Source organism: Saccostrea cucullata, unplaced genomic scaffold (assembly GCF_032062105.1).
Source record: "Saccostrea cucullata isolate Sc308-1 unplaced genomic scaffold, CSIRO_AGI_Scuc_v1 ctg6052, whole genome shotgun sequence".
Lineage (NCBI taxonomy): Eukaryota > Metazoa > Mollusca > Bivalvia > Ostreida > Ostreidae > Saccostrea > Saccostrea cuccullata.
Genome location: NW_026928812.1, coordinates 16,720 through 36,279, shown reverse-complemented (window position 1 = coordinate 36,279; position 19,560 = coordinate 16,720). Strand labels below are relative to the sequence as shown.

The following is a 19,560-nucleotide window of genomic DNA, read 5'->3' as shown; positions in this document are numbered from 1 at the left end:
GGTTAATCTTTAGATACACTGAGAAACTGTAGTCATGTTTTTGTTGTATTTAGTTGCCTACTTATCAGTCCAGTCCAATACGAAAAATCGTAATATTACTAAAATTCGTAATATAAGCAATTTCTAACTCTTCTAAGAGTTACTTCCCTTTTTTCTGATACAATCTCTTTGTTATGTTTCATCAGAGATTATATGTCTCTGGTTTCATCATTATGATATCGTGGATATGTATGGTTAGTGCATTTTCTTTTTTTTGGTGCATTTGATCCAAGTGCAAGCGGATTCAGAGCCTAGTGAGAGTCTTACAAGTTATCTCTCGTTACATCTCGTTGTTTGAGATGAAGGTCCGATTTTCAGGGTAGACTTCGGGAAAAATATAGGGAATTCGGGGATTATAGACCATTGTGACAAGCTTGAGGATACATTGAAATTTTATGGAAAATTGTTCCTATCCTTGGGAAAATTCTTATATAAGAATAATAAAGCAAAATGTTCACTCACCCATTCCCATTGTTACTTTCTTCTTGCATTTCCATACTTTTCGATAGACGTCACTGACCAAAATAACCACGTGATACTAGTACCATTGGGGCATAATGTATTTCTGACGTCATACTTCCATAAACATCATTCAGTTTCTTTCAATGCTTTATTTTGTCTTGCATTACGAAAACTCGTATTATAGTCTCTCTCAACTTGCTATATTACGAGTTTCCGTAATTTAACTATATTACGAAAAATAGTAATATAAGAATAATATTACGATATTTTGTAATATTACGATTTCTTGTAATATTACTATATTTCGTAACATTACGATTTTTCGTATTGGACTGGACTGCTTATGTGTTCGATAAACATGTATAGTGTATTAATTTTTCCTTTTGGAACTTGATCAAATGATATTTTCAATATCAGGCGAGGAGTGTGCCGGAACTCAATCCGGAATTTTATTTGTTACTGTTCTAATTTTACTCTCGCTTTCATATTTCCCGCGTGAGATCAAGTTGTTTACTTTACCGATGGAATTTGGCTATTTTTTCTCTATCAGACAACAGTGTAAGTTTGCAAACATGTTTTTATAATTATTTTGATGATGTATAACAGATTTAAAACCATTCTTATTATGTGTCACTTCATAAATGCAAATTTGAGATGTTATATACTAGGGTCTGATTTTGTCAATGTATGTCAATGTATGGTGCACATTTTCTGTCACATGTATTAAGTGATAATTTTCATATTGATTATGTGCAAGAATAATGATTGGCTGTTGTAAATCTTTTGTATTTTTTTATGTAGTTTCAGATAATTTCTACATGTTATTTTTGTTTTCATTGGCAGTTTTTCACCTGATTGAATAAAGGAATCACTACTGTAAAACTCTTCTATTCGTCATGTTAGCTGTCTGCAACCCTATCTAGAGGCAGCACATATTTGTTACAGTTCAGAGCACCTTTATTTTTGTTTTTATCGTCTGAAATCGTAAGAATAATGTTGACCTAAAATGGCGCGTTCCAAAAATTCAAAATGACCATTGTACAGTTGTAATTATTCATTGTGAAAAAGCGCCTTGTAAATCATTCTCAGCTTAGGTTGTTATACAGATAATTAACTGCTGTTTAAACGCATGCATGTATATTGCACCATTGTATTTATCTTTCATGTTTCTCGTATGAATATTAGAATATGCTATTGTATTTTCTGCATCGTCCCGATCATGTAAAATTTACATAATTTAAAAATTACAACGTGTTGTAGTATTCCGGAATTTTAAATGTAGGTTGGTTTTAGAGGATAATATCGTTATGTACTTGTATCCGGTGTTAACTTTTTCATTTGGAAAATCGAAAGATTTGATCCCACGCTTATGTTTTTTCAGAAAAGGTGAGCTTTATTGTTCATTATAGCTGCTGGATGTGTTCAATGTTATTCTCAGAAGTAGTTTCTTGAATCGTACATTTATTTTTTGCTGAATTGTTTTTATTATTGATGGAAGACTGTGCTGCACAGCTGAGGAAGGGGTTCAATATATTTTTAACATACATGCAATCTAGAATCGTAAATATTAGACATGTAAGAGGGCATCATGATGGGAGAATGCCATCGTGTAGTACTGTATCACTGTGAAATGCCAATTTGTACATGTTGTAGTCATGAAAGTAAAATTCCTGAGAACTTGCAGATTTTTGGGCTATGAAAGTGACTTGATAATTTTCATAATGCCGCACATTATTCAAGTTGAAGTATTTTATTTTCATACCATACATAAGGATTTTAAAGCAAATGTCGAAAGTGAATAAACTATTTATATACAAAGATACATAAGCATATTTTCGTACAAGGCATAATTATGATGAATTAAACTTAAAATGATATTTATTTTAAATTAAATTTTAATTTCATGTTGACACATATGCATGTTTTGATCTATATGAAATAAATAAGACTATTTAAGCAACCTAAAACTTGATTTAGTGTGCATGGTTTAATTTTTCATTAGAAATACTTATGTTTACTTATTTTTGTACCTTGGGCTTCAAATATTAAATGTGGTGCTGCACCGTGCAGTTTCCAAATATCAGAAATCACTTTTAAATCATATTAACCATAAACATGATTCTCTTGATATAAGCAGAACAGCTATTGTTTACCTGTATATAAATTCTGCATTATGATAGACTGGAGCTTGATGAAATGAGCAATTGGCCATTTTCAATTTCTTAAGTTGCATGCATTGATATTATATAGTCATATACTAGTATTTGTTTGTTGCTCGTAGAAATTATGATATCCGTTTAGAGAACTTTTTATTCATGTGGATACATCACCAACACAGTCTCTGCTCTCATCCAAGGGAGCGGTCTCTATGTACTACATTGGATTCAGACCCGTGATGTAAGAATCAGCACCTACTTCACGACTTGAGGCGTGTCGCTCGAACCACTGGGCCACACTGTGTGCCCCATTATGAAAATTTGACATAATACTTTTACGTCTATATGACTTCTAAATTTTATTGACTTGATAAAATGACTGATACACAAATAAGATTTTTGTAATCTCTCTGTTTTTAGCTGTTTACCATTTGCCATATTTCTATCACTAATTAAATCAATTTTCAACAATGGCCACTAAAGAGTCATAGTTCTGTCTTATTATATAAATAGTTATCTGCCCTTGATGCAAAATGGAATAAATAAAATAAAGTATTAAATGGATTATAATTTTGAATCAAAGAAGGCCTACATATCTTAAACAAACATAATTTAGATGTAGTCTTGCTTTTATGAAAAATTGTAACTTATTTAATTTTTCTCACTCTCAGATATAATTGCTTTTCAAGAACTTTTAAATTGTGGTTATGATAGGACTGCCACTTAGAATTAGACCAGAGTGTGTCCATTTTAAAATGATACAATTTTCAATCATTTTTTTTCTTTGTCATGTGTCTATTAGAATTTTAACTGTGCAAGTAAATGGACATGCAAGTGGTTTTTGGGACTTTTCTTAGCTCATGCTAAAAACAAAAACAGTTATTAATGTACGGTACTGTACTAACTTGATCTATTTTAATTTCAGATATCCACTGAACAAATCATCTGAAAACTAAGGCTAATAGGAGAGGATGAAGAATACTTCTGTTAAAAGGTATGTTTTAACAGTGAGTAAGAACTTAATATAATTTATGTAGCTCTATTTTAGAGGAAATTAAGGACTAAAGCATAAAGTTTATGTTTTTATTTTCTATTGTGTTGTTAATCTCACTGTGTAATGTTAAGCTCTCTATTTAGTATTTATCATCATGATCATAGTCAGTGTGTTGTGGGGTTGGGGGGGGAGGTTTACATGTAAGCTGCTTTCCTCTACTTTTTAAGTTTTATATAATATATTTATATGTTTCCATGAAATAAACAGATGTTAACATTTTCTTAGAAAGTCTCATTTTGCGAGCTACCTACTAAAATTGTATGATTTATTTAAGATAAGTATTATCAACATTTTCAGCTTCTCTGCAACCGCTCAACCAATCTCAACCCATTTTGGTGAAGGGGAACAAAATTTATAAATTTTATCCCCCCTCCCCCCGTGGGCCTGAGGGGTGGGGCCAAAACCACTAAAATTCATGCAATCTTTGAAAATCCCCTTCTTCTTTTCCCCTCCTGAACATCAAGCAGTCAAACTGTTGGTATGATTGTAATCGGCATTGAGTCCTCTACCATAATTATGAAATTCATGACCCCAGGGTCAAGGATTCTAGTATTAGGGTGGGTCTTATAGCTCTTTGGAATTAATCAAACCATTTAAGATGAAATAAAACCTATGAAAACATTTAGTAAATTTTGAAATGTGTGGCCCCAGGGTTAATGGTTCCTTTGGGGTGGGGTACACAACTGGTGGTTATAATTAGGAATTGCATTGTATCTTTATTACTCTGATCTACCTTTGGGTATTAAGTAACCAAAGTAAGCATGTTAACTAAGTGTATAGATAAACAAAGGTGTGTCTTTCAAAATTGTGAATTTCATGGCTTTTTGTTTAAATTACGAACAAAATTCAATTGAGTGGAAGTTGTTAGGCCTAGAAAAAAAAATATATTTGTTTCCCCTTTCAGGCTGAAAAAATATAGGTAGATAGGTAGGTAATTATTTTTTTTTGAAACTTTTTTTTTTTTGCTTCTTGAATCAAAAAGTGTATAGAAGTAACATTAATGACAAAAGAAATGGTGTTTTCAAGTATTTCTGTGACTTAAAAGAAAAGTAACTCAAACTTCTTTCTGTCTTGAACATGTTGAAAAGCTTGCAAAGTTGGAGACTATAATTCCCCGGGTGAAATCTTGCACTTCATGGGACAAAAGCATTAAAAAAAATTTAGGGTCGGCACTATATATTAGGGTCGGTCGGGAACAAACATATTTTTTTTTCTAGGCTTTACATGATACTCAGGTGACCTATAAGGTCTGTGGGCCTGTAGTTGTTATTCAAACATCATGAATCATGGTCTAAGGGTCTAGGTTAGGGGTACAGAAAATATTTTGATGAACAAGTAAAATGAAGAAAAAAATCCTTAATTTACTTTGAAAATCTTATCAGAAACAAATCCATACATACATATTCAGTACATTTAAATACATTCAAGTTTGTTTATTTCATTATCCCTTGTCAAGTGTTTAAAAGAGGCAACTTTAATAAACTAATGAGATTTTACACTTGATAAATTTTTAGATTTTATTTTAAATCATTCTGATCAAAAATGCTGAAAATCTGAAATTAATCAAACAAAGGCTTGTGCTAGAACAGTTTTAGGAACTTTCAGTTTGTCAATCTTATTAAAATTAAATGTTAGATCTGCGCACATATTGGCTAAAATCTAATGGCATCCTGTAGAGTGTCACGTCAGACGTTAAATTCTATTAACCAATCAAATACTCGAATGCAAAAATTATTGTATTTAATTTATTGGAATGAATATGTCTAGAGTCTGAGTTGTTCCGTATTTGACATTTGACGTGACCTTCTATGAATGCTGTTAGATGTTGTGTAGCGAGTATGCAAGAGGATCTAACATGTTGTTTTATTTAGATCGGGATTTTGTTAAACTATATTTTTATATATTTTCAATAGGTTGAAGTAACTGACGAGCAGGTCAATCCAACTTGAACTTGAAGTGCAAGTGGGTCTTCAAAAATGTGGACCACTCAAGGACTTTTCTGTTGGTTGATGATGGACTACAAACTGAATATTTAACAAAGAAATCCACTTTGGTGCTTATTGGCTACTAATGATGTGAACTTGTGCATTTATTATACCAAGTACTTTTACATTTCCTTGATGATACTAGACTTGCATATACCGAATTCAGGTTTAGTTGATTGATTGCAGTTCTAAGTTCCTCTCGCAAGATTATATCTCTCATGTATGAGACATCATTAAATGCAGACATTTTCTCTGTCCTCCTGTTGTGACATGAGAGCTCGGACTTAGTTGTAAAAATATTTATGATGCAAGAGAAAATAAATGGCCAAGCCAATGTGTGTAAATGTTGATAATAACATTAAATATTCTTTGATAACTAGTGTGAGTGTGTTTTGTTTTTTCCAATATGAAAATTCAGGGGGAAAATGAGTTTTGGTTGAAAAGCTGGGCTAAATTGTATAATTTATAGTGTTTCTGTTGCGGAAACCTATGGTACACCATATGTATTTCAACTGTATACGCATACTGAAACCTTGCGTAAACCTCAAGTTTCAGCAAGTTTCAGTTGCGGAAACCTATGGTACACCATATGTATTCCAACCGTATACGCATACTGAAACCTTGCGTAAACCTCAAGTTTCAGTTGCGGAAACCTATGGTACACCATATGTATTTCAACCATATACGCGTACTGAAACCTTGCGTATACCTCAAGTTTCAGCAAGTTTCAGTTGCGGAAACTATTTGGATTCGTGGACACCTTTGGTTTCCGCACTGCGGAAACTTGATGAAACTTGAAGTTTCCGCACTGAAACTTTGCGGAAACTATTAGTAACCTTAAGTTTCCGCAGAGTTTCAGTAGAGTTTCAGCCATGCGGAAACTGTATTTTTCATCCAGTGCAAACATTCAATTGTGTCAGGCTCTATGGTTCCTTTTTTTTCCACCGTTCACGGTAGCCTAGTGGTAGAGCGTTCGCTTCGTGATCGGGAGACCCGGGTTCGATTCTCGTTCGCGGTGCCGCGTCAAACTTAAGACGTAAAAATAGGTAGTGACTGTTCCTTCGCCAAGCGCGCGGCATCAGAGGTGAAAGTCACGGGTCTTTCGCATATGACCTTAAAAACGTAGGTCCCGTGTCACGGTAGGCGCTGGCACAATAAAGAACCCTCACTGCTTAATGGCCCTGAGAGCCGAGTATAGGTCTAAATTTGAAGCATACGGTGACGTCTCCATATGAGTGAAAAAGTTCTCGAGAGGGACGTTAAATAATATACAATCAATCAATTAATCCTTTTTTTCAAATAAAATTGGGCAAATCGAATCATCCAATAAAATGATTATTATTGATTTTATTTATCAACAATTGTTAATATTACACAAGGGTAATTATATGTATTAAAATTTATGTACTTGAAATCTGTTAGAGGAGTTTTCTTTCCAAATGTATAAGCGTTTAATTTTCTGAGAGAATCATTTTATAAATCCAAAATCGAGATATTAACTTTTAAAAATCTGAAGTGAGTCCAAAATGGCGGCAATTTCCCTAGACTCCGCCATTTAGCAAGTAGGGGTTTACAGAGACAGCCTAGCGTTTGGTATAACGAAAGTAATATAGGGATCAATGAGATGTAAAGGAATATTTGGATTGTCACGTCGTAGATTTACCTTCATCTCCTGAATAAGGAATATGTATATCTCATTTGATTCGATGCGCAAAAGCATGCTCTACGTATGAACAATTTCTAAGGCGAGGTAAATTATTGACAAGCAAGTTAATGAAACAAGAATTTCAGCAGTCTCGTTTAAAGGTGCATAGACAGAGATTTGAAGTTCATTTTTTGTATAATATTAGGATACATATATTGTAATAGCCTTTTTCACAAAAATGAATTTTAAATCTTATTTCATCAAAAAGTTAAGAAAACTTCAAATTTTTGGATGGATTTGATTGACATATCCTTGCTCTCTCACAAATTTTACTTTTATTTCTAAATACTTAGGAAAATTGACGATATTGTTGTGCATTAATGAAAAATATTAAAACTTAACAAGAGACCCAGGGGCCACAGCGCTCACCTGAGCACATCAGGCTTGAATATACTCCACCCCCACCCCCCACCCCCCGTCCAGGCGTTAATCATTTGAACAAACTAGAATCTACACTACCCGAGGATGATTCCATATAAATATCACTAATCATAGCTTTGAAGTACTTGAAAAGAAGATTTTAAAAGGTTTCCCTATATATCCCTATGTAAAACTTGGGTCGGCCATTTTGGCCCCACCTTTGCCCCGGGGGTCATGATTTGAACAAACTTAAATCTGCTCTACCTGAGAATGATTCCACATGAGTTTCATCTTTCCTGGCCCAGTGGTTCTGGAGAAGAAAATTTTTAAAGATTTTTCCTATATATCCTATGTAAAACTTGGTTTGGCCATTTTGGCCCCACCCTTGCCTCTGGGGTCATGATTTGAACAAACTTGAATCCACATTACCTGAGGATGATTCCTCATGAGTTTCATCTTTCCTGGCCCAGTGGTACTGGAGAAGAAGATTCTTAAAGATTTTTCCTATATATTCCTTTGTAAAACTAGGGTCGGCCATTTTGGCCCCACCCTTGCCCCGGGGGTCATGATTTGAATAAACTTGAATCTACACTACCTGAGGATGATTCCACATGAGTTTCATCTTTCCTGGTCCAGTGGTTCTGGAAAAGATTTTTAAAGATTTTTCCTATATATTCCTATGTAAAACTTAGGTCGGCCATTTTGGCCCCACCTTTACCCCGGGGGTCATGATTTGAACAAACTTAAATCTGCTCTACCTGAGGATGATTCCACATGAGTTTCATCTTTCCTGGCCCAGTGGTTCTGGAGAAGAAGATTTTTAAAGATTTTTCTCATATATTCCTATGTAAAACTTGGTTTGGCCATTTTGGCCACACCCTTGCCCCGGGGGTCATGATTTGAACAAACTTGAATTCACACTACCTGAGGATTATTCCACATGAGTTTCATCTTTCCTGGCCCAGTGGTACTGGAGAAGAAGATTTTAAAAGATTTTTCCTAACTATTCCTATGTAAAACTTGGGTCAGCCATTTTGGCCCCACCCTTGCCCCGGGGGTCATGATTTGAACAAATTTGAATCTACACTACCTGAGGATGCTTCCACATGAGTTTCATCTTTTCTGGCCCAGCGGTTCTGGAGAAGAAGATTTTTTAAAAATGCCATTAATTTTTAACAAATTCATGATTATCTCCTCTTGAAAAAGGGCGTAGCCCTTCATTTGAACAAATTTGAATCCCCTTTACCCAAGGATACTTTGTGCCAAGTTTGGTTGAAATTGGCCAAGTGGTTCTTGAGAAGAAGATGAAAATGTGAAAAGTTTACGACGACAACGACGACAACGACAACTACAACAACGACAACGACAGACAACGGACAAATTTTGATCAGAAAAGCTCACTTGAGCCTTCGGCTCAGGTGAGCTAAAAAATGATTATATTCAGAGTAGAAATGTTAGAAAGCAAAACTCCTTCACAAGAATCTTCATTCCGAGCTAAGTGTTGTGTACAAACTTCAGCAAATTGATCACATCCGTTAAAATTACACAGTTTTCGTAATACAGGACAAGAGCTCTGTTATTGTTGATGTTTACGATTCACCGGGTGCGTTCAATCGTTAAAGTCTGCTCACCACAACTACACGGACTAACAAGATATTGTTTGTATGTTTAGCTTTCGAACATCTCTGCTCTGAGTTTTCTGGATGATAGTTTTAATATTTTTCATTTATGCACAACAAGATTGCCACTTTCACCAATTATTAATAATAAAATTAAAAAAAAATTAAGTGCAAGGATGTGTCAATCAAACAAGTCTAAAAATTTGAAGTTTTAATAGCTTTTATATGAAATAAGATTTTAATTTATTTTTGTGTAAAATACTATCACATCTTAGTGAAGAAAGCTTAAGAGGCTAGATTTAAACCAGATTTGCTGGTAGGGGATAGTATTGCTAATGCAATACTCTCAGAATATTTGTTAATATTAATAGTTAAGTTATTTGGTTTCTTAGATAATATTCATTGTAATACAATGTATGATGTTTTAAATGTATGTATATTTGTTACAAAAAGTTGAGGATAGGAAAGTAAATTAAACACATGTTATCGTACAGAAGCTAATTCATTCTTTATGAATAGCACAGCAAATATATAACAAATGTTAAAGTTTACAAATGTGTAGTAAATATATATTCTAAAAGGGTATAAATAGCTTTTCTTTTTTTTTTTAAATCAACAAGCATGCTACTAATGTTCCATATATATGTACCTTCATGTAACATAAGTTGAACGTTCATTTGTTAATTTTGTGAATATATTAAAATTGTACTTAACATAATGTAAACACAACGGTGTATTTAAATATCTTTTAAAATTCTAAGTAAAAACGGGAAAAGTCTCTCTTTAAAAAATGATATCCTTGTACATTGTACTTAGAGTGAACTGGCTACAAGAAAAACAGGAAGTCTATCATCCTTAAATACAGCTACAGTGTTTTAACGCAAAAAGACCCTTTAGTGCATAAATATCATTGACAATGACTATTTATGCATCTAGACTGAAAATCAGAATATTGGTCGTGTGTTGTGTTTTATTTATGTTTTTTTTTATTTATGATGCTCTCCCCAGATGAGTTATGGTACTTTCCTCTTGCAAATGATTTCGACCCAGAAAGTAATTAAGCAGAATTTCATACTGATACTTAAATGCCAACAAAATGGCTAATATACGAAATTTAATTTTAAGGTAGTCCGATCCTCATGTTCTGAAAATCAGACAATGGGTAATTGAAAATGCTCACAAAGATCTCTCTAAATTGTATTTATCAATAGTTTTTCTTTAAACTTCATTTTCGAAGTTTATCATAATATATAGGAAATCATTCTCCAAAATATGTGATTAAAACTACCTTTTGTATATTTTCTAATTGAATATTGATCAGCATATACATTTCAGAAATAAAAATCAAAGGTATCCAAGCCTTCGAAGAAATCTGCTTGATTTTATACTTATTCTATAGTTAGGTTTCTCCTATTTACTCTGATCATTTTATAATTCATGGTGTTTGAAATGTTTCCTTTCATTAAAAGCACTCAAACCATTCATAAATTCATATCATTGCTAATGAACTTTGATAATTAAGGTAACATTATAGTAACTTCGTTTTCATTATATATGTAATTTTTACATACTTTTATGAGGTACAAATATCAAATTTTTAAATACAGTTTCACATAACTTCAAAGAACATTTTATCACGCTATTGAATAGCATGAAATAAAAATTATTGGATGAAAAAGATTTCAATTTGAAGCATTAATTTGAAAATATTTTATTAAATTTTAAAATGAAGAGTTATCCTTCCTGGGCGAGGATTGGATATACTTAAGCAGTTGATGATCCTAATAAAACACTTTATAAAATTTTTAAGTTATTCACAGTTAACCTAATTTTTATGTCTCCGTAAAAGGAGATTCTGGACATAAATAACATTTTTTTTTTGCTCATCTATCTGTCTGTCCATCTTTTTGTTTTCCATAAAAGAAATATTCATTGCGGTAGGACCCTTCTTTTGGTAGGTTTACGAAGGTTTTAATATTATAATCTTAAGGGGAGACAGGGAACATCTCACATGTCTAAAAAGACATATTGCGTCATAATCGGTGATGATGTATATGTTAAACGTTGTTAAAATCAACAATGCTTGTGTAATTTTATTCCAAATTCTTAAATTCTCAAATTGTTTTTAAAATATTTAACTTTAGAAATTATTATTAATAAAGTTTTTAAAGAGCTTGCCATCATTTAGATATTGTGAAGTTGCTCAATCCACACATTTGTTTCTGTTTACCCTGCAGTCTGACGTTAGTGACGTCATAAAAGTTGTGTTTGAATTCTCAGTGCAGCGAGATGATGTACACCCCCCGTCATGATCAGTTTTATTTCATAATAAACAGGTCAGAGTCAATGTAGATCTATCGTGATAAATTTCTGAAGCAGATTTTTTAAATTAATATTTTTCGTGTTAACTAGCAGAGCTTCTCTCTATTTAGATAATTTTGAATGTTTATTTTTTCGTATGACGTCACAATTGATATCCCGCACTTGGAAAATACAAACGTGAAGCGTTTTTATCACGCTTACGTCTATTTCAACGATGTCCTGTGCGATATTGAGGTAAGCTTCACCCTGTAATATTTACGCAGTAAATAATTACGAAGAACGACTGACATTCAATAGTAAATTTAGAAATATTTATTGACAGAATTTTTTCCAAATGAGGTTTTTGTCGTTGAAGCTACCTTGAAAAATGCAGAAATTATCCTAACCAAATACTATCTAAAATTAAAACAATTGCTTTTAGATAATTTAAACATTATGAATATTCTGAAATATTTTAGCATATAGTGTTATCTATCATATTTATCGTTTGTGCGTCAAAATTTGCATTATGGACTCCGTTATGGGCCCATAAACATGAAGTATCTAAACTCCATAGAAACTCTAAACAGGACAGTATTTGTGGGGCGATATCTTTTAGATAAGTCAAGAAATCCCATGAGAGGACCGTTTTAAAATGTTAAGTATATATTAATTAAGTAACATACAAAATACGAAAAAAAATTCATTGACAGGAATTTTTTCAGCTAAAGGTCCTGTTTCTCCTTAATCAGTGAGTTTAGGCGATCATTGAAACTTGTAACAAAAAATAACCTTTCCCATAAGTTCTGATTGTCTTGGAGCTCTCATATTTCACATGCATAATTCTTTAGACATAACCTTTATTTTGGGTATCATTATGACCTCATGAAATGGGCATTGGCCACAGCCTCTGATAGTGCGATGATTGTTATTTCACTTATTTATCTTTTGTAATAAAACCTTTCCTTATTTTGACATAATGACCTTGACCTTGAAATTTAACCTGCTTTGGGAAAAAAAAACATTTAACCTTGTGTTTTCCCATAAATTCTTATTAAAACGGAAAATTTGGTCAAATTTTCTACTTTAATAAAAAAAATGTGTGGGAAGACACTTGGCAATAACTTCTGAAGGAATGGTGTCATTATTTTCATATAACACTATGTATGAGTATTTCTCATGGCAAGCTTTCTTTGAGTACCGTCATTTTTTACCTCCTGTCCTTGTCCTCTAGCCTTAACCATAACTGTTGATCATGAAGTGAAAGGCTGCTAGAATTTTATATTTCACTTGTGAATGCCATTTTGGTACCAACTTTTTTGACTTCATGACCCTGGAGTTCGACGTATATATGAAAACTTTATCCTCGACCATAATTTCTTTGCTAGGGTTTTCATACTTCACATTTGTATTCCTACTGACAGTAGATTTCTGTTAATGTCATTATGTTTGACCTCAGGGTCTTGTAGTTTGATCTACTACGAAGAAAATTTTAGCTTGAGCTGCCATACCATACGAGGCAATAGTGTTTCACAAAGACATATTGTTTCTTTTTATAATCTGCTATTAAAAGTTGATAATGGTAGTATTCTTTTATAATAAAGAGTCTTTCAATAAATATTTGGCAGTGCATTTGTTTCTCGGTATCTAAAAATAGTTTACAAATAAGCTGTCCGTTCAGAAAATTAAATGTTATCATTATTAATTTAATTTTCAAATGTATTTATGTGTCTATATAGAATTGAAAACAGAATACGATAAGTCAGAGAACGGAGTTATTCGGCTATTGCGATGTACTGTCTGGAGGTTTTATGAGCGACAGAGAAATTAGTCTGTTTTTTGTGTTGTGAGGGTAACAATAATAAACGAACTGTTGGATTTACTGGGAATAAAGCTTCTAGTGATTTAATGATGAAATGATTTCTTTTTTGGGCATTGAAAAGTTAACTTTAATTTTCTTTTTTAGAAAGACTGTTGTTACATGGAAAAATGTGTTTTTGGTTTTCATTTGTTTTCGCAATATTGCATTTTGTTTCTTTACATGAAGGACAGATGTTATGAGTATGTACCCCATCCCCTTATCTATCTTTTTCTTTTTACATTTAGGTCGAGTCATTGTTTTTCTTTTTTTGTACTCCAGTATACACTATATGTAAACCCTTTGTCTCTATAAGCTGTCCTCTAATATTATTGACAAATGCAAAAAGAGAGTTTTTACATTAACCCAATATAATTTCGAAAATATATTACGTGATAAACAAAATGCATGGATACTGTATTGAAATATAAGCCATAGACGTCAGAAGCAAATTGAAAGTAGGGGACGGGTGAGTAAGCCTCAATTTTCAATGCCTATATTATCTTTGCCACCCCCCCCCCCCTGTTTCCTACGCCTATGTAAGTCCTATTGAGCGGGGGATAAGAAAACTTGATAGTAATAGTACATGCCGTAAAAAGCTTTGTGTGCATGTGTGCAGGTGTGCGAGAGTTCAGCATTGGTTCAGCAATCAAATTCAAGTGATATCCAGATTTCTCAGAGGGTAATCAAATTGATATTCAGACTTTGCACATGCATTTGGCGATACTTTTGAACTGTAAATACCAGGATATTTAGCATTGACATATGTATTTTTTGTGTAAAGACATTTCATTGGATTCCAACAACCCCAGCCTTTTGACCTTGACCTTAGGGATGTCCATACCTATAAAATAATATTCAACCTTGGCTATAACTTTAAACAAAAATGCTATTCATTTCACATATATAATTCCAGTGAAAAGACATTTCATTGAATACCAAGAACCTTGACCCGTTGACCCTGACCTTGGAGTTTGACTTACTTTGAAAATACAACCTTGAAAATAATTTTGAAGGGATAGAACTAGGACATTTATACTTGAAAACATTTAATCCTTTTGACAAGACCTTTCATTTCATATCAAGAACCTTTACCCTTTGACCATAACTTGGACTTTGACCTACTTTTTTAAAACTTAAACATTGGTCATAACTTTTGAACAGTAGAGGCTAAAGCTTTCATATTTCATATGTGTAATTCTTGTGACCAGGTTTCCGTAAAGTCTATCTTTCCATCTTCTAGACTTCTTATTGGAGATTTGGTTACATTTCTATTAATGACGATATGACTTGTTATGTAGGATTACCGTAAGATTCGTTGGTAAAATGTAACATCAGTTAAGCTTTAAAGCTTGCTCTGTGTTTTTGCCTTTTCCTGCTTTTTCACTGCTTACGTGTTGAGAGTAACTTCTGAAATTTCGAAATTTTGAAAAAAATAACATCTTAAATATTTTTTGTTTTTCTTTAATCCGTCTAATTTTCTTATTTAGGGTTTTCACGTCATCTTTTCTTTTAAAATAAATACTCTGCTTCTATGGTTTGAAATGATTCTCTAGATTAAGGTTCTTTATTTGATGTTTTTTCTTCACTTAGTCTCCTCTATTTTCAGATGATCACATGACATTTTCTATATTGGAGCTAATGGAGGATTACTCGCTGGAACTGCTATATAGCCATTCTGAGGATGTCCTCGTTTCCAGTCAAGTACAAGAGGAATTTAAAAACATAATCATTAAAATATTTGGGATATCTGTTTTTGATGACTTTTACAGCCAGTGTCGAGCTGACTATTTTCGTCTATTCAGTGACTTTTGCAGGAATATGAGCAAGGACTTGCATGGCAAAGAACCACTTGTCATCACGATGCCGTCGTCTTTGTCAGCATTGGTTACAGACAAAACCGGCAAAAGCATTAAACAAGCGATTGAGCAGACTGATATTGCTCAAAAGATTGCCTACACTTCAGGCGAACTTAAAATAGCTCCAGAGATTTATCAGCGTCTATTTTTAGAAGCAGCTACAAATACAGTAAGTCTCCTTCGGAAAGGTTTTCAACAATCGGGATCGGATATCGTAGTGAATATCATTCTGACTGGATATTTTTCAAAATCAACGATTATCCAAGACCAAATCCGGATGTCGTTTCCCTCACATCAACTTATTGTTCCTAAGGACGGAGATCTAGCTGTGGTGAAGGGAGCCGCATTATATGGTCAAGCTCCAATTACATATAGGAAGGCAAGTAATATGGTCTAAAGGGAGGCAACTAGGGCATGTATTGTATGGTCAAGCTCCGTTACATTATATGGTCAAGCTCCAGTTACATATAGGAAGGCAAGTAATATGGTCTAAAGGGAGGCAACTTGATGGAAAAAAAATAATTTTCAAACAAGATGTTTTTTTTTAAGTTGACTTTCAGTGTTCGTATCAAGTCTACGTAGAAATCATGACCTAAGTATCACAACGTTGATTTGAATGTTCATATGCCGATGGCGTGTTCAACCCTCGTGGTCACGACTCGGTTCGGCCTATATATAAGCCATAAAGTTAAAAAAAAGGTCTAATAAAATGTGTAGAAAACACTTTGATAATCGGTAACCGGGAAGAGAGGGCAAACGACTTTACAAATAAATAAGTCAAATAGGTCGCTTTTTGTAACACAAATACCATGAATAATGAAACAAGAGGCCCATGGGCCACATCGCTCACCTGAGAAGCTTTGACCATTCTGTTCTTTACCAGATTATTCCCTTGTAATACATATTGTGACCCCAAACTACCCCACTAATCATAATTTAGACAATTTGAAATCTACACTACCCCAGGATGCTTCCACATAAGTTTCAGCTTTTCTGGCCCAGTGGTTCTTGAGAAGAAGATTTTTAAGGATTTTTCCTATATATTTCTATGTAAAAATTTGATTCCCCATTGTGGCCCCGCCCAACCCCCGGGGGTCATGATTTGAACAATTTAGAATCTACACTACCCCAGTATGCTTTCACATAAGTTTCAGCTTTTCTGGCCCAGTGGTTCTTGAGAAGAAGATTTTTAAAGATTTTTCCTATATATTTCTATGTGAAACTTTGAAATTGTTCAAATTATAAAAAAAATTTCAAAACATGTTCTTTAAAAGGCTTCCATGTTGCATTTCAAAATACCGCATGAAACACTACACACTAAAATCCCAGTTGAACATAGAATTAATATAATAAGAAAATATTTCTTCCATTCCATGTTATTAATATTTTCAACATCTTTCTCTTTTATTTTCAGGCCTTGGAATATACTTGTCGTTCCCCAGCTCGAATGGGAGAAGCAAGGAGTCAAGAAGATATGAATTGTTGTATAATATCCTGAGAATACACGTTGCATTTATAATTAGTTTTGCTTCTTAAGATGTCTTTAAACAAGGATGTACAGCATAAGTGACTGTTCAAATTATTGTATCTGCCATGCCAATTGCAAAGAAACGAAAACATCTGTCGTCAATTCAGTGTATAAACAACGGACTCACAATTAGTATGAAAAACGTCAGTGAGCATTTGATTCAATGATGAATTGTATTTGTATTTGCTGACAAGGTCATTGTATCAACCATAGAACGTGCGAAATGATGACTTTAAACGAGTTAGCTAGTTGTTTTTTTTTTGTTGTTTTTTTTTTTCGTTTTTGTTTCATCAACTTGTTTGTTAATAATTTATCTCGTTTTAGAAATTGTTCGTACGTAAAGCAAGCTCTTGCGTATCGAATAAACTGAAATACATAAACTCCTTATGCAGATGATGAAGGTATTTTGCAGCATGAGTATGGGAAGTTGACGATAGAAAAGATAAAGTCATCACGTTTATCATAGATCTTGGTTGTTAGATTACCATTCACGTCTATTTCATGCAAAATATCCAAGTATGAAACAGATGAGTCAGACTCTTTTGCATCTTTTATCTCAAGCTCACCAGGATATATTGTATCGACATAAGAATGGCATTTTGTTAATTGACAATATGTCGTCGATATCTCTAAATGTCGAGTTGAAGAACACAGTAGGTTTCTTATTATTTTCACGCATAAGATTTTGCACAAATTTTGTTTCGTTTGAATACAAAAATTGGTCTGCTAATAACAAAGCACAATTGGTACCCATGGAAATCGGGTGCAATGAAATAAAGTTTATAAATTGTAGCCAGCGATGCATTTTAAACCGTTGTTTTTTGTTCAAAAACCTGAAAACCACATGAATCGTTGACAAAACATGGTTTTTCTGTTAACATGGTTAATGCATTTTCATTATTTGAAATGCGAAGTGAAACTTTACAATGTATATGATATCGTAAGTTTTTTTTTTCTTGAAAAAACTTTAAACCACATAAATCGTTGATAAAACATTGATATCTAATAAATGCATTTTTATTAATTGTAAGGCGTAAGAAATATCTTTGAAGTATTACTGAAACAATCAATATTGTTAACATTAGTTAATAATTACATGTATATTACAGCGAGAGGTAACGATGAAAGTTTTTGCATTGTATTATCATGTTTATTCAATTTCAGAAAACATTAACGAATTATTGTTCACAACAATTAAGTATAGATTTACGAGATGAAAACTTGAGTAAAAATTATTCTTCAAAGTCTCCTCTGTTTTGGCAGATCAATGTCTGATTATTCAAATAATAAAATCACCTTGCCTGTTAACTATTCCGAAGTTTTGAGGAAGAAAAACTATGTAGTTGGAATTTTGAAAAATCTTTTTGAAAGTCCTTTTTCTCCCCTATATATCATTATACTTTTTTTCTTTCTTCGATTCATCTTTTAGTCATCTTTTTTATGCCTACATCTTCTGCAGCACGGGGGAGGGGGTCAATTTCTACGGTCATCCAAAGGAACTTCCCGGAGTGGGTGTTTAAAAAACCCTTTTATCCTTTTATGTATACACTTAATTAATGACGGACTTTTGCATTATTTCCCGATCATGACAAAGAGCACACGTCAGATGTGACCGATTAGCAGGGGATGCTCACTCCTCTATGGCACCTGATCCCAACTCTGATGTTTCGGAGGTCCGTGTTTGTTCTGCTCTTTTTTTATATTACTTTATGGACTTTAGATTTTGAATACTGTTCATTATCTTCATATGCTTCATGATAATGTATTTCCTAAGACAGTACAACGGTGTCTGTGTGTTTGTCTGCGTATGTGTGTGTATGTGGGGGGGGGGAGGGTTACTATGTTAGAGAGGATCACCTTTTTTAAGAAAAAAAACTTACAATTTCAAATTCATTTCCACCCACTGAAAGAAAAGACATTCGTTTCGGGTACATTTTACCTTTACATTTTATGGAAATTATGAAGATACGAACAATTTAGTGCGAAGCTCAATAATCCAATTGAACAATAGAAGTTGGAATCGGGGCAAACACCTACGTCTAAAGCAGTAAAATCAGTAAATAATTTGAAAGAAAAACATCAGTCAACATTCGCTTTTGGCGATAAATTATTTAGTATATTTGCTAACAACACCGATTTAACAAAAATCTCTTTGCGAAATGTTAGCGTTAATCTGGATATCTGATGTTCTTTACCACAAACTTTTTTGATTTTAGTTTGACCCGTTTCAAAAACTGTGAGTTTGTAGAACATTTCAAGTGAATCAAATCAAACTGGAAAAGACGCCAGATGCAGGTGAAATTGGCTTTTTGCAGTATGATTAAGAAGAGTTGAAAATGTAAAAGCTTAATTTATCAGTTTATCACAAAATTTGTTATCAATTAGTCATTGATATAATTTTCTAGTACAAAATACAAAATAGAAGTTTGTTGATTCGATTTGAAAGGGATATATCGAATCAAAGTAGCAATCAAAATTTATTCTGTTAATAAATAATAGGACGTCGATATTATTTTATGTCAAACTGAAGGCCAAAGCAAGATCCATCGTTTTATGTACAGTTTGTTTCATTTAAATTTATAAGTTTCATTTTTATTGAACTTTTTGAAGGTGCATTATTTTTTTTTTAATTTT

The 19,560-nt window shown here is 33.1% G+C and overlaps 1 protein-coding gene and 1 long non-coding RNA gene across 3 annotated transcripts; both read left to right on the top strand.

Annotated features, from left to right (window-relative positions):
- Positions 1 to 1,717: 1,717 nt before the first annotated feature.
- Positions 1,718 to 6,051, top strand: LOC134278775 (uncharacterized). The gene is made up of 3 exons (XR_009994518.1): positions 1,718 to 1,887; positions 3,583 to 3,651; positions 5,625 to 6,051. It is a non-coding gene; the product is annotated as an uncharacterized LOC134278775 (long non-coding RNA).
- Positions 6,052 to 15,152: 9,101 nt separating this feature from the next.
- LOC134278774 (heat shock 70 kDa protein 12A-like) lies at positions 15,153 to 17,110 on the top strand. 2 transcript variants are annotated; one of them, XM_062761062.1, is made up of 3 exons: positions 15,153 to 15,762; positions 15,859 to 15,873; positions 16,813 to 17,110. In XM_062761062.1, the coding sequence occupies exons 1-3, from the start codon at positions 15,157 to 15,159 to the stop codon at positions 16,894 to 16,896; spliced, it is 705 nt and encodes a 234-aa protein (XP_062617046.1). In that variant the 5' UTR covers positions 15,153 to 15,156; the 3' UTR covers positions 16,897 to 17,110. The 2 variants fall into 2 exon arrangements, with proteins under 2 accessions (XP_062617046.1, XP_062617047.1); XM_062761063.1 differs by lacking the exon at positions 15,859 to 15,873 and having other exon boundaries at positions 15,153 to 15,777; positions 16,813 to 17,109.
- The last annotated feature ends 2,450 nt before the right edge of the window (positions 17,111 to 19,560 follow it).

Coding starts and splice junctions, on each gene's coding strand:
- LOC134278774 (XM_062761062.1), top strand. CDS start 15,157: ATGACATTTTCTATATTGGAGCTAATGGAGGATTACTCGCTGGAACTG.